The sequence below is a fragment of the Pteropus alecto genome, unplaced genomic scaffold (assembly GCF_000325575.1).
Source record: "Pteropus alecto unplaced genomic scaffold, ASM32557v1 scaffold68, whole genome shotgun sequence".
Lineage (NCBI taxonomy): Eukaryota > Metazoa > Chordata > Mammalia > Chiroptera > Pteropodidae > Pteropus > Pteropus alecto.
The window spans coordinates 5,748,147-5,763,463 of NW_006441386.1; the positions used below are offsets into that span (position 1 = coordinate 5,748,147).

The 15,317-nt window shown below is 47.6% G+C and overlaps 1 protein-coding gene across 1 annotated transcript in view; it reads right to left on the minus strand.

Annotated features, from left to right (window-relative positions):
- The window catches only part of NCF1 (neutrophil cytosolic factor 1), a 16,207-nt gene extending 1,245 nt beyond the window's left edge, over nucleotides 1-14,962 (minus strand). The window contains exons 1-10 of the mRNA XM_025051527.1: nucleotides 14,858-14,962; nucleotides 6,869-6,949; nucleotides 5,340-5,415; nucleotides 5,026-5,191; nucleotides 3,924-3,979; nucleotides 3,651-3,773; nucleotides 3,074-3,181; nucleotides 2,147-2,264; nucleotides 763-870; nucleotides 31-218 (exon numbers count right to left, since the gene is read on the minus strand). Of these exons, the coding sequence (XP_024907295.1) occupies nucleotides 31-218; nucleotides 763-870; nucleotides 2,147-2,264; nucleotides 3,074-3,181; nucleotides 3,651-3,773; nucleotides 3,924-3,979; nucleotides 5,026-5,191; nucleotides 5,340-5,415; nucleotides 6,869-6,949; nucleotides 14,858-14,929 (1,096 nt within the window). The 5' untranslated portion in view covers nucleotides 14,930-14,962. The remainder of the gene's footprint in view (nucleotides 1-30; nucleotides 219-762; nucleotides 871-2,146; nucleotides 2,265-3,073; nucleotides 3,182-3,650; nucleotides 3,774-3,923; nucleotides 3,980-5,025; nucleotides 5,192-5,339; nucleotides 5,416-6,868; nucleotides 6,950-14,857) is intronic.
- Nucleotides 14,963-15,317: the final 355 nt, after the last annotated feature.

Genomic DNA, 15,317 nt, shown 5'->3' on the forward strand with positions numbered 1-15,317 from the left:
GCTCTGCGGTCCGGAAGCGCCTGGCCCCGCCCCCAGGCCCCGCCCCGCCCCCAGGCTCCGTTGGACACTCACTCCGCGGGCTCCCTGCGTTCTGCGGCCCGAGCCGCGCTTGACGGCGGCGCTGTTGCAAATAGCGGACGCTGTTGCGCCGATAGGCGTCCTGGCTGAGGCGCTTCCGCGATCGCTGGTGGATGCTGTGCGCGTTGCGGATGGACGACCTGGGCCCAGCGGAGTGGGGGCATTGGTCATCGCCCCGGCGTCCGCGCGCTCACGTCCCTGCCCACGGGGACTCGTAGGGCCACCCCTGGGGTCCAACGGCTGGACCAAGGAAGTAGGGACGGGCAGAGGGAAGCGGGGAAGGGGAGGTCTGGCACGGCCAGAGGCGACTGCCCTTTGACGCGGACCCCTGCCGCGCCGCAGAGTCAAGGCCCATTTCCCACGCCCCTCGCCAGCCTTCAGGCGGCCTCCTCCTGGAAGCCCTCTGGACTGCCTCACGGACCATCCCCAAGGACTCAGGTCATCGGCGCCTTCTCCACCTTACACTCTTGCTTTCCAACGCCTCGGTGTCAGCCCCACGGTGCGAGGTCGGAGGAGGGGCATGTCCGGGCTCTTGACCCGGTGAAGGTGCCTCCTCCCTCTCCAGGCTCGGAGCTCTTGCCCTGTCTCACCTGTTCTAACCCTGCCAATCCAGGACCGACCGAAGGAACGCAGCTACACCCTCCCCAGCCCCGCCCAGTGCCCCAGCTCCAGGGATTCGCTCACCTGCGGGGCGGCGCCCCTCGCTTCTTGATCTGGCATTGAGCCTGGGTTATGTCCTGCCCTGCCTTCTGTAGGTACATAGATGGAAAGTAGCCGGTGACATCTTCTTTCCTGCAACAGAGACAGAAGCCCCCGGCAGTGGGGATATCAGGGTTCCCGCTAAACAATTGGGGTCAAGGCAGCTGGGATGTTGCAGACACCTGTACTGGCCAACACCAGACCCTGTCCTTCTGGGCCTCAGTTTCCTCATCTGTGCAACACAGGCCTTCCCGGCTGTGACATTGGAAGGGGGAGGAAATTTGCAGATCTAAATCTTCCCAGGGAGATTTGCTGTAAAATATCTGCAATACTATATTTGTTAGTATTTCTTTATATGGTGATCGCCTTGTGTGTTCTAAGAAACTTGCTTGCCCAACTCCACATCACCAACTTCTCCTAGGAAAAGCTTTTTTCCAAAAGCTTTTCAGTTTGGGTTTTTGTGCTTGGTAAAACCTGTGATCCATCATCCCAAATGTGTATGGTGTGAGGTAGGTGTCTAGCTCTGTTGTTGTTGTTGTTGTTGTTGTTGTTGTTGTTGTTGTTGTTGTTGATGATGTTGTTCCAGCACCATTTGTTGAAAAGATTTTTTTCATTCTCACTATTACATTCGGGAGTGAAAAAAATGTTGACTAATACACACTTCACTCACTAAAACTGATTCTTCTTGCCCAGTGGGAGCATCACAAGCAGATTCCCAGGGGTGCATGAAGGGGGTTAACTGAGTGTGGGTCTAATAGGTTGAGAAACCCTGTCTCAAAGCCTCCAAACCAGGGCCATGCTGAGGATGAGTGTTGTGGCCGCAAGTTCACTGGGATCATGGACCGGCCCTGTGACCCAAGACTCTGAAAGCATGTGCAAGGACCTGGGAAGGCCCAGTGGCTCTAGGGAAATGGCTCTACAAGCCCCGGGGATTCTGCTTTCCCCAGAACTGGTGGGGAAGGGGAGATCAGTATTCCTGCATTCATTTGGAGGAATAACAAGGGAATTGCAATGAAAGATGTAAAAGGAAAAGGGATGACAAATCTGTTCTACCAGTTATCAAGCATAATGATTAATACAGCAATTTGTTGTGTTGCTGAAGAAGGAATAATAGATGGACCAGTCAGGGGAAGTGACCTCAAGTCACAAAGGAAAAATGTACCCACTCTGACAAGGACACTGGATCTGAGAGATAGGGTGGGATTATCATTCATCTGCTACCATAATGGAAGCTGAGCCCAAAGAGGGCCAGTGGCTTACCCAGTGTCACACAACCAAGTGGACATCAGCACTGAGCCCAAACAGCCCTGCCACAGGCCAGGGCTGACTCTCAGGGCAGGCATAGTGAAGGGAGGGTGTGTTCTCCTACCTGATGACCCACCAGCCGTCCAGGAGCTTGTGAATGACCTCTATGGTTTCTCCCTCCTGCAGGGATACTTCATCGTCCATTACAGCAGCGTAGGCTCTGACGGTGACGTAGGGCTCTCCTGGTTCACGGCGAGGGAAGGGGCAAGGTATGAGGATCTGCCTAGCATGAGGTTCGCCACCTCTCCTGTCCTCTCTGGGCCTGGGGCTTCCTCCAGCTGGTCCTTTTTGGTCTCTTTCTGCAGGCTCCTTCCAGCAACTTGTGGGGCACCGTGGAGTTCTGCCCTCTACCCACTCGACTCAGGGCAATTTGCCCACTCTCAACCACCACCATTCACACCAGGGGCCAGGACCTCCCACGACTGCTGAGGCCTTGTCAGGCACCTAAGTAGAGGAGAAGTCGGGTGGGAAGTATAGGGGTGGAGCACCCAGCTACATGGCACCTTAGCCACTCGACTCTAGCCAACTGTTGGCATAAGGGGGCTTCGGGCCCAGTGTACGCACCTTTTCCAGTTTTTAAAGAGGAACCAAAAATCCATATAAAATTATGAAATCTCACTTTTAAATTATGGGTAACCTTATTTTTTTCAAACTCCACAAGAGCCCCATCCACGCCTTCTAATCAGTGATAATGCCACCTCCTCCAGGCAGCCCTCCTTCCTGAGCCTCAGGTCTGCTCATTATTCAGCTTCCCACTGGACCTGGCCCCAGCCAACTGCCACCTCTATTCCACCTCCTGATTTCCTGCTTTGACCAAGAGCATCGCCTCCTACCAAAACCAAGCCAGACTGTGGGTCTTAACCCTGACTCCCCCTCTGCCCAGCCTTCGACATGTTTGACCCCAAAGTAGTCACTTGTGGCTTTTCAATATCCCCAGGCCCTTCCCACTCCTTCCTCCCATACCCCTACTGCCATGGAGGTCAGGGGGCACCTGCATAGTTGGGTTCTGGGTCCTCTGCCTCGTCAGGACTGTCCAAAGGCTCCAAGTAGGATGCCGGGACCCAGCCACGCTTTGTCTTCATTTGGCAGAACCACCAACCTGTGTCAGGGGCATGGGGTGGTAAGTCAGGTCTGGCCTGGCAGCCTCCCTCAGCCATCAGGTGGTGAGGACACTCAGACACAGACCCACCAACATCCAACACTCGGATTCAGAAATATCACCTTCACCATACTCCACATCAAAGTCACACACACCCACACACACACACAATCACAGAATCACAGCTCGGAACCCACTTCACACATGTGATGAGGAATTCGCCCGCCCCACCTGAATGCGATCCCCAGAGGTGCGCAGTGAGGTACACAATATGTGCAGACACCCACAGCTGCCACAGGGTACACGCTCAGAAAGAGGGTGATCCACAATGTGGGGAGGACAGTCAAGGCCCAAATGGGCCAGGTGGGGAGGAGGCCTGAGGCTGCCTGAGAGGCAGAGCCTTGGTGGGGGCTATGTCCATTAGCCCAGGCAACAGGGGAGGGCGGTTCAGGCAGGGCAGGAGGCTGACCACTCTCGCTCTTCTCCACGACGTCCACCACGTCACCCATGGCCAGAGCCATCTCAGAGCCTGAGCTCTTCTCATAGTCAGCGATGGCCCGATAGGTTTGCAGGATGATGGGGCCTGTGATGTCTGGGCAGAGGGAGGGCAGGGTGAGTGGACACACTGCAGGGGTGGGCTGCCTCTTCCTGGCTCTCCCACAACTGGCACTGGCATCCCAACCCCACCCAGCTCCAGGCAAGTCTCAGGTGGACACGCACTGGCTGCCCCTGGGCCTCTCACCTGCAACATTACTCTTGCCATCTTTAGGCACCAGGTATGTCTCTGGCTTTTTCACCCTGCAGGAGAGAACAGTCTGGGTTAGACACTCGGCTTCCCACAGGGGAATGGAACACTCCCGGTGGACCTACAGAAGAATTTCCCACAAGGAAAAGGAATGTGGAAATGAGGGCCAATACAGAGAGAAGGTAGTGACTGGACTGGCAAGGAAAGGGCATTGGGAAGGACAGGGCAGCTGCTTGGCCAGCCCAAGGAGGGACCTAAGCCTTCGGCAGACCCCAAGGAGAAGGTGCCAGCTGTTGAAGAGAGCAAGGGCCTCGTTCCCCAGCTGGCTAGAGCAATGCGCTGGGTCTGGGAAAGGCTCCTGTCAGTGGCTAGCTCCCTGGACCAGAGCCCATAGGAAGTGGGCTCTCTCACCAACGGGGCTGGTAGGAGCTGTCCTTCCCTGCACCAGGAGTGCATTCAGGGGCTAATAAGGACTGGCTGGAGCAATCCTGTCTGTCTATGGCCATCCTGTCTTCTGGTCAGTGACCAGAGAGGGACAGAGGGAGGGACCTTCAGCCTGTTCCCCTGGAATCTCATTCAGCCTCTCAGATGCCTTCCACACAGGGCCCTGAGGACAGAGACCCTAGGGCAAAGGCAAGCAGAGAATGAGGTGACAAAAGGGAGCCAGGGGCCTGAGACTTGCTCAGCAATTAACAGAGGCCACTGCCACATTCCTCTGGGCTCTCACTTCACCTTCTGTAATCACTCTCCACTGCGCCCAGGACTACATTTGGCCCTCGCCCCCATCACACGTAGAGAAACTGCTTTCAGAAGGTTTTCAAGCCTCTGGCCCGGAGTACCTCCCCCGGCTCCATGACACTCAGGGGGGTCCAGATGGAGACTTGGAAATGATGCTGGATGGTTCCAGATAACATGGGCCAGAGTTGGAATCATGCCTCCTTCTCTTTCCAGCTGTGTGACTTTAGGCAAGTTGCTTCCCCGCCCGAGCTTCGGTCTCCTCATCTGTAACATGGGGAAAGTCCCGCCCGCCTCCAGGGTGGGGTTCACCACCTCATTTCGTCTCCCACCTGCCTGGGAACGGGACAAGGAGGCCACTCACTGGCTGTCCGTGGGGAGCTTGAGGTCGTCGGGGCGCACCTTGAAGAAGTCCAGGAGTTGTGGGCAGCGGGAGATCTTAACAGGCAGGCCCATGAGTGCGTTGTAGTATTCAGTGAGTGTGCCCTGGCGGCTCTCGGCTACCCGCTGCCCATCAAACCACCGTGGTGCTAACCAGACCAGAAGGGGCACCAAAGAAGCGGTGAGCACATTCTCAAGATCAAGTCTAAGCGGGAGTAGGGGGTGAAGGGGGCAGCTTAGAGGGCAGGTGTGGGGAGCCAGGACAAGTAACCCGGCCCAGGTGACTGAGCCCCTCACCTGGCAGGTGGGGAATGATCCTGTTCTCTGGGTTGATGTCCCCAGCCTCAATAGGAAACATTTCCTTTAAGGTTTTCTGCACAGAAAAGAAGATATTAAGGAGTATTTCTTATTACAACACTGTAAAAGCACAAAATGGAAATGACCTAAATACCCTTCTAGTCACTTGGGCAGAAAGTTCTGGTGGCATCCTTGATCCCTCTTTCTTTCCCCCCTCACATCCAAGCTACCAGCAAATCCTTTCGATTCTACTCCCAGTATCTACCCAGAGAATCTGACCCTTCTCACTACCCACACTGCTACCACCCTGGGCCGAGCTTCCGCCAGGCCTAGATTTCACAACATCCCCTTCCACCCTTGTCTGTCCTCAATCCAGCACCCAGATGGAGAAGGAAGCCAGTGGCACACTGACAGCTTTTATATAGACTACAGGAAATGCATGTTCAACACTACTGCATATTGCTCTTGGGCTGTGTGTGTGTGTGTGTGTGTGTGTGTGTGTGTGTGCGCGCGCGCGTGCGCATGCAGTCACCCAGGGAAGGAGCTGGGATGGGGTATGGGATAAAGAGAGCCTTCCACTTCTTTTATAATGCTTTATTTCCCTTATCTTAAAAAAGCCTTGTAGCAAACAGCCCAGTGACATCAGTTGTGATGCCAAGTGCTAGGGGTGCAGGGCTGGTTATAGTCTTCTTCGCATTTAATGTACTTCACTTTCATTTCTCACATAAGAGGAACCCACACAGTCCAGGACTCCCTCCCCAGTTAGGAAGGGCCCTATGTGTAGAGTGGGTTCTTGGGAGACCCATCTGGCTTCTGTGGACCTCCATCCACTTGACCCTATCTCAGACCAGGAACCAGCAGCCAAGCTCTGCACACTATAACCCCACAAATGACCACCCTCAATTCCATCCAGCAGTCACTGGTGTGAGGATCTTATGTTGTTTAGAGCCTATGGGATTTGCTCATGTAAAACTTGGTAACAGCAGGCACCCATAAAGAAGAGGACCCGGTTTCTTGGATGTCATGATTGTCAACCCTCCTTCTGATCCACCAGCAATCCTCATCAGGCCAGAGACCCTGAGCAAAAGTCTAAGCTCCTGGGATGACAACCACGATGGTGACACTGGCTAGGTTGCCCGCTGCAGGGATAGAGCAAGCACATGCCTGAAGAGTGCCCCCTTGGGTTCATCCTGAATGGATACAGTTTCTGTGTAGGAAGATGAAAATATTTCACAGATGGATGGTGGTGATCATCACACTACATTGTGAATGTACTTAATGCCACTGAGTTGAACACTTAAAATTGTTAAAATGGTAAATTTATGTTAGGTATATTTTACCACAATAAAAATACTTTAAGTAAAATCTTTTTAAAGTTAGAAACATGCCCCCTTAACTGTGGGCTGGTGGTGGGGAGCCTCTGGGTTCTTCAGCTCCCAGTCGGCACCTGGGGCCATCTCCTCCCCAAAAAGCAGAGCTGAGACTGGGTGTGGCGTCCCCTCCCTGAACCCTTCCCACTGAGCACTCACGTGGAACTCATAGATCTCGGTGAACCGCCGGTAGACCACCTTCTCAGACAGGTCCTGCCACTTCACTAGGAACATGTACACCTGGGGGGCAGCCAGGGTGAGAAGACCTCGTTGAGCTTCCAACAGGGCCTTGCCATGCACCTGGGCAGCACTCCACCCCCGGTGGAAGTCTGGAGGACTGGCAGTTGGGGGAGAGTGCTTTTGGGGGCAACCTGGGCCATAGGAAGGGCGCCAACTTCATGGACCCCAGAGCTGTCACTCTCCAGCTTCAGGACCCAGGGCAAGATAATCGGCTTCTCTCTTACTAACTCTAATTCCTCATCTGTCAATTGGAGATAAAAGTAGGACCTCACGCTAGGGCTAGTATGAGTTTCAGGACATGAGATATAGAAAGAGCCAAACTCAAACAATACAAGAACTCAATAAGGTATCGTATGGTTCCATTTACATTAAATGTCCAGAATAGACAAGTCTGTAGTGACGGAAAGTAGATTAGTGGTTGCCAGGAACAGAAGGGTGTAGAAGGGGGTGGGAAATGAGAAATAACTGCAGTGGGTACAGGGTTTCCTTTGGGGTGATGAAAATCTACTAAAATTGATTGTGGTGATGATTGCGCAACTCTGAGAATATACTAAAAACCACTGACTTGTACACCTACGCAGGTGAACTATATTATATGGGAATTATATCTCAATAAAGCCATTATTTTAAAAAATCAGTAAAGAAAAATAAACCTACGAAATAGCTAGAATACTACTCAGCCACAAAAAGAAACAAATTGCTGATATATGCAACAACCTGGATTAATCTCAAAAGCATTAGTGAAAAAAGTCAAACATCTCTCACACCTGTTAGAATAGCTATAATCAACAGAACAAATAATAACAAATGTTGGAGAGGATGTGGAGAAAAAGGGACCTTCACACACTGCTGGTGGGACTGCAAATTGGTACAGCCACTACGGAAAACAGTAAGGAGGATCCTCAAAAAACTAAGAAGTGATCTATCATATGATCCAGCAATTATATTTAACACAAAGACTTGAAAACTCATATCCGAAAAGATATTTGCACACCAATGTTCATAGCAGCATTATTCACAGTAGTCAGGACAAGGAAGCAACCGAAGTGTCCTACAATAGATGACTGGATAAAGAAGCTGTGGTACATATATACAATAGAATTATTACTCAGCCATAAGAAGAGATGAAATAGTGCCATTTGTGGCAACATGGATGGATCTCGAGTTAATCATGCTAAGCGAAAACCCAGACAGGAAAAGTTGAAAATCACATGATATCACTTATATGTGGGATATAAACCTAAAAGCAACAAATGAACAGGACAAACAAACAGAGACTCATGGACATGGACTGTAGACTAGTGGATACCAGAGGGTAAGGGGGAGAAGAGTCGGGGGAGGTAGACGGTGTAAAGGGGGTCAAATATGTGGTGAGAGAAAGAAATCTAACTATGGAAGGTGAACACACACTGTAAATATATATATGCCTTACTGTTAAAGTGTACAGCTGAAACTTATTGGATTTCATTAACCAATGTCACCATAAATTAATTCATCAATTAATTAATTAATTAATTTAAGAAAAAGGAAGAAAAAAGTCAAACACCAAAGGCCACACAGTGTATGAGTCTATATTCAGGACTTTCCACAGCAAGTGCAACTAATTTAAGACAGAAAAACATCAGAACAGTGGTTATCTCTGAAGGACAAGAAAGGAATGACTGGGGCATGAGGGAATGTTCTGGAGTGATGGTAACATTCTCTGTCTTGATGAGGGTTTGGGTTACATAGGGACATGCACCATCATAAACTCAGCAAATATATCTCTAAAATTGATGGATTTTATTTTATGTTAGTTTTATATCAAAACAGAAAAAAAAAAACCTATAAACAATACTAAACTCTAGCGATACGTATGCCGAAGTATTTAGGGCAAAGAATACTGATTTTTGCCCTTTGCTTTAAAATGCACTGAAAATAAGACAGATGATGGATGGGTGGATACATAAGTGATTAAGCAAATATAAGAAAATGTAAATGGTATTGCCTAGGTAGTGGATGTATGAGTGGCTGGTTTGGGGTGGGGGTTATTTTTGTTTTGTTTGTAAAATAATTTCCACTTAGCTGTAACTGTGTTTGAAAATTTTCAGAATAAAATCTTGGGGGAATAAAAAGAATAGCTACCAAAGAATACAAGGTTTCTTTGGTGATGATAAAAATGTTCTAAAAACTAGATTATGGTGATAGTTGGACAACTTGGTAAACATACCAAAAAAAAAAATCCTCTTTCACTTTAAATGGGTGACCTATTTGGTGTATAAATTATGTCAATAAAGCCGTTTAAGAGGAAGACGAGTATGATGAACTTCAGGCAGCTTTCAGGATAAACTACAGGTGACTCTAATGTTCACGATTAGATATGAGCATTCTACTTCAGATCTCAGACAAGGGGACTCAACAAACTTCTCTGTAAAGAGCCACATAGTAAATACTTCAGGCTCTGCAGGCTCTCCAGTCTCTGTCCTAACAACTCGACTCTGTCATTTATGCACAAAAACAACCATATAGAGATGTAAATAAATAAGCCTGGGGGCAAAATAATAGCTAAAAAGAAGAGGTATGTGAGAGACTATCCCTGTCATATATTAAAACAGACTATAAAACCTTTATAATTAAAACAGTGTGCTTCACACCAGTTAGGAGAGCTGCTATTTAAAAATATGGAAAACAGGAAGAAAAAAACAAGTGCTGGCAAGGATATGGAGAAATTGGAACCCTTGTGCTTTGCTGTTAGATATGTAAAATGGGGCGGTGCTGTGAAAAACAGCATGGCAGTTCTTCAAAAGAATTAAACATATACCATATAATCCAGCAATTCCATTTCTGGTTATATATCCAAAAGATTTGAAAGTAGGGTCTTGAAGAGATATTTGTACACCCACGTTCATAGCAGCATTATTCACAATAGATAAAAGGTGGAAGCAACCCAAGTATCCTTTGACAGATAAGTAAATAAACAAAATATGGTACATACATACAATAGGATATATTCAGCCTTCAAAAGGAAGGAAATTCTGATAGACACTACAACATGGATTAACCTTGAAAACATTATGCTAAGTGAAATAAGGCAGACACACACACACAAACAAACATGATATGATTCCATAAATATGAGATACCCCAAACAGCCAAATTCATAGAGACAGAAAGTGGAATGGTGGGTGCCAGGGACTGGGGTGGAGGGATAGGAAGTTAGTTAGTGTTTAATGGGTACAGAGTTTCAGTCTGTGATGAGTGAAAAAGTTCTAGAGATGGATGGTGGCGATGGCTGCACAACAATGTGAATATACTTAATTCCACCAAACTTACACTTAAAAATGGTTGATAAATTTTATTATGTATATTTTATCACAATAACTTTAAAAAACAGCAGCATCATACTATAAATGAAAAAACCGTGGTACAAAATAGAAAATCTAGAAATAGATCAAGTATTTACGTAAATTTAGGATATGATAAAAATGGCATTTCAAATCACAGAAGTAAAGGTGGATTGTTTAAAAATTGGTGTTGGGACAACTAACTAGCCTTTTAGGAAAAGGTAAAATTGGATTAGTTTCTCACACCACACAGCACAATAAACTCCAAATGAATCAGAGATCTAAATGAAAAAATTGAAACCATATAAGTGCAAGTGAAACTGGTCCTCACACTGAAATCCAGGTGGCCCCCGAGGGACCTAACACTGAAACCAGACCATAATAGTTTTATTTCCTCTTTTTTAGCGATTTTCAGTAGTTAACACCAGGCTTCTTCATAGTACTCCAGAGACCAGCAGACCTAGACACATCAAACTAGTCCCAGAGGCTTGAGCAGGTACAGTTAGCAGCCAAATGACCCTAAGCTGACGTCAAGAGCATAATGGATCCAAAGTTCTTGGAACTCAAGTAACAGAGGTGCCGCTGTTTGCCATCGGAATCCTTTAAGAAGCGAGAGTTCCATCGATAAGGAAGAACCCTTATTGATTAAACATGAACACATATAGGACCACTGACCAGTCAAAATCTGCCAGATTGAAATTACTTTGTTCTGTCCTGCTCTCTTTCACATTGCTGACCTTAGATAGCTTAGTTCCAAGACTATCTAGAATTAATTAATTAATATGCATAGCCCCTCCTCACCTTGCTCTTTAAATTTGCTTCACATTTTTATTTGGGGAGGCAAATTTGGGGTTTCTCCCTCTCTCCTCATCCAGCTGCCTCAGGAACAAAACCTACTTTTCTCTGCGATAAACCTGTCGCTCCAGAATCCAGCCTCTCTGTATGTGACTGACAAAGGACCCACCCACCAACTTTGGTTGGTAACACAAGAAGGAAACATGGATATATGGGAAGATGTTCTATCTGACTCAAAACCTGAACGCAAGAAAGAAAAGATGCCTGTTTCAAATACATCAAAAATTTTCCAAACTTTTGCATATAAAACTGTAAGTAAAGCCAAAGTACAAACAATAAACAGAAAATAGTTTCAATACAATACATAAATGATTAATGTTCCTAATATAAAAATTTTTTTTTTAATTTGAAGGAAAGAAGACAAAAACTCTGATAGAAAAAATGAGCAAAAGGCATCGGATGTTTCATGGCACACTCATGTATATATGTAACCCTTAAACGTGTAAAGAGATGTTCAACTTTACTCATAATAATATAAATGCAGGATGATTAGGTGATTGCAAATTAGTAAAAAACTATCTAAATGGTTGTTTGGAGAAACAATGGCATAATCACACAATGGAAAATTATAAAGATGCAAAAAAATTAGAGACTCAATGAATTAATTTGGAGAGAACTCTCGGATATTATAGGAAAATGAAAAAAAGTACATATACTATGTCTCCTTGTTTGTTATCTGTGTGTAGTTAGGACAGAATAATAAGAAAATATTCACATATGTATGCACTTAATTTTGCGAAGAGAAATACAGACAACATGAACCAGAATGAGTCTTTGAGTATATTTTTATGAAGTTTTGATATCTGATCACATGTGAATATTTTACATATTTAAAAATAAAATCCACAAGGAGGAGCTTCTGAAATAAAATCCACAAGGAGGAGCTTTCTGGTCCAAGATGGTGGCGTAGGAAGACACTGAACTCACCTCCTCCCACGAACACAACAAATTTACACCTACAGACAGAGCAGTTCCCCTTGAAGAAGAACCGAGGGCTGACTGAACAGCTTTTGCACAACAAACAAGAGTGACCACACAGAAGAAACTGGTAGGAAATTTAGAGAGATGGCGCTGAGGGCACCCCACCCCACCCCACCTCCTTGCAGGCAGGAGGGTCCCGGAAGGGCCCAAGTAGACATGTCTGCCCTGGGCACAGCAGAAAAAAACTGGTTTAAAGCAGGGATCCCCAAGTATTGGTCTGGGCCTGTTACGAACCAGGCAGCACAGCAGGAGGTGAGCGACAGGTGAGCAAGCGAAGCTTCATCTGTATTTGCATCCACTCCCCATCGCTGCCTCAGCTCTATCTCAGATCATCAGGCATTAGATTCTCATAGGAGCCCCTCCAGCCACTGATGCCAAAATGGTTGGGGACCGCTGGTTTAAAGGACACCTATGCTATACAGGAGGGAAATTCATTTACTAACCCTAGAGTATCTGCCAAGCTGGAGGGGAGCTGCGGGAACTCTCCCCAGAGTTGCAGGCATCAGACTAGCACCATTTGTGGCCTTCTTCCTCCCCCTTGATGACAAAGGGAAGAGCTTGATCCAAGAACTCATTATAGGCCAAAGCCATCCCAGTGAGCCCCCGACCCAAAGCAGCTCCACTGCTTGCCCCAGGACTTCCTTCAGCTTCCCACATGCCCTAGCTACAGTTCCCACCTAGGTGTGGCTTGTCCCCAGGACTTCCTGCAGACCACATAGGCTTCAGCTCCAGGCCCTGGTTCAGCTTGCCCCTGGGACTACCTGAAGCCTGAGCCTGCTCCAACCGGCCTGTTACAGCTCCAATTGGCCTGCCAAGGCAGTCCCAGCACAGCTTGCCCCTAGGGACTTCCCCTGGCCTGTGACCATTCCAGCTACAGCTCCAGGCCCCAATAAAGCTTGACCCTGGAACTCCCTTCATCCCACAAATACTCCAGCTCTAGCTGGCCTGCCAAAGACAGCAGATGCATTCTACAAAGGGGTAGCTGCTACACAAGGCCACTCCTTCAAGACTGGGAGAGGTTGCTCTTTCACCTAATTCATAGAAAGAAACAGAGAAACAGCCAAAACGAGCAAACAGAAAAATACGTCTCAAACAAAAGATCAGGACAAAACCCCAGAAAAGAAACCTAAATGAAATAGAGACAAGCAATCTATAAAATAAAGAGTTCAAAACACTGGTTCTAAAGATGCTCAATGAATTAGAGAGGAGAATAGATGAACTCAGTGAGATAACAAAGAGATAGAAACCATGAAAATGAACCAGTCAGGAATGAAGAATACAATAACTGAAATGAATACATTAGGACTTGAAGGAGCTCCCACTGGCCAAATCTGGGACCATCTGAGCATCAAAATAAGTAATGATAGTAATGGATTATATAACCCATTGAATGAATCAAAATCCATACTGACAGAAGTAAATAAATAAATAGAGAGGAGAAAAGACCCTTACAATAAAATATTAACTAAAAATGCAGAAGGAATGACAGGGTTTAAAAATCACTATTTGGCAATCATTACAGTAATTTGATTCAGGCAAGAGCCATCAATGTACTATAAAAACAGAATGCTCGCATAGCTTCAAATAATCTCCCCACCAGTTAGTTGTTAATTTCAAAGGGGAAAATAGTAACTTTACAGTAGGGAAACTTGGAAGACATGTCCAGGACATGACGATCAACTTAGCATCACCAACATGAGAACAAGTTGCAACTGTCTGCCACCTGATATGATCAATGAGAAGAACACAGCTCACTTCTGGTGTATTCCTGTCACCTATGCATAACCTGCATCTAATTAAGTATCAGATGAACTCAAATCAAAGGACCGTCTACAAAATAACTGGCCCCATCTCTTCAAAATGTCAAATTTGAGAAGGACACAGAAAGGCTCATTAAGGCTGATCCAGATGAAAGAAGGCTGAAGAGACATGACAACTGAAATGTAGCAGGTGATCTTGGATTGGATCCTGGACCTAAAAATTCTTACTACAGAGGACAAATAGGACAATGAGTGAAATCTGAATAAAGTCTGTGGGCTGGATAACAGTGTCGTAACAATGTTAATTTCCTGATTTTGACACATTTGCACTGTGGTTATGTAAGAGAATGTCTTTGATTTTAAGTATTTGGAGGTTAAGAAACATAATGTCTCCAACTTACTCTGAAGTGTTTCAGAAAATTTATATGCAGAGAAGGAAGGAAATGGGGAGGGAGAAAGAGAAAGAGGGAAGGAGGGAGGGAAGAAGGGAGGGAGGTGGAGGGAGGGAGGGAGAGAAAGAGAAAGAGAAAGAGAATATATCTGGATCTTCCCTGGACTTCTTCTGAGCTTGGGGAACCTATAGTGGGGTGGTCATGTCTGGGCGGACACTTCCCCACCCCAGGGGCAAGAGTGGGGAGTGGGGATATTTTTCCCTCCTTCCCCTATGGTGGTGTCACTCTACTGGCAGAAATACGACTCTGAGGACACCAATTCCACAGGCAGCTGGGAGGACAGAAAGCCAGCCACCAGCCCTCCAGATCAGTCCCTAAGAATGGGGATGGTCAGGGAGGGCTGCCCATAGGAACACACCGTGGATGTGAGCGCTGGCTGACGGCTGGGAAGGCACAAAGGACTCCTGGCTGGGGCAAGGGAGCGGGGAGTGAAGTGGGCTGGCGTGTTTTTAAGGGGCCCATGTCCACTGAGGGCCCGGATCGGCAGACTGAGGCCCAGAGACCGGGAGCCATTTGCCCACAATCCCCACTACTCACATAGTGCTGGCTGGGGACAAAGCGCTTCTCGAAGCCCAGGAGGGCGATGTGGCGGATGAAGGTATCCCCCATGGCGATGCTGGTGCTGCGTGTGGCCTCACTACTCTGTGCGCTCCCAGCTGGGCCTTAAATGGGCTAGAAAGAGGAAGTCGCTGCTGTCGCAGCTGGGCTAGGCGCAGGAGGGAGCTGGAGCGGGGCTCAGAAAGGGCTTCCTTCTTTCAGTTTATGGGACTCCCCAGGCGCCATGGTGGCGACGTGGGTGGCCACACGCACGCATGTGTGCGAGGACATGCTTGTCTTTGTCCTCCCTGTGGCCCGCAAGGCCCCACGGGTTGGAGGGTGCCCATCTGCTGCCCAACTCCTCCTGGTTCCCTCTGCCCCCATCCCACCACCATTGGCCTCTCTGCTGCTCCTGGAACACAAAACTGCCCCCACCTCAGCGCCTTCCCTGTCAGGCTCC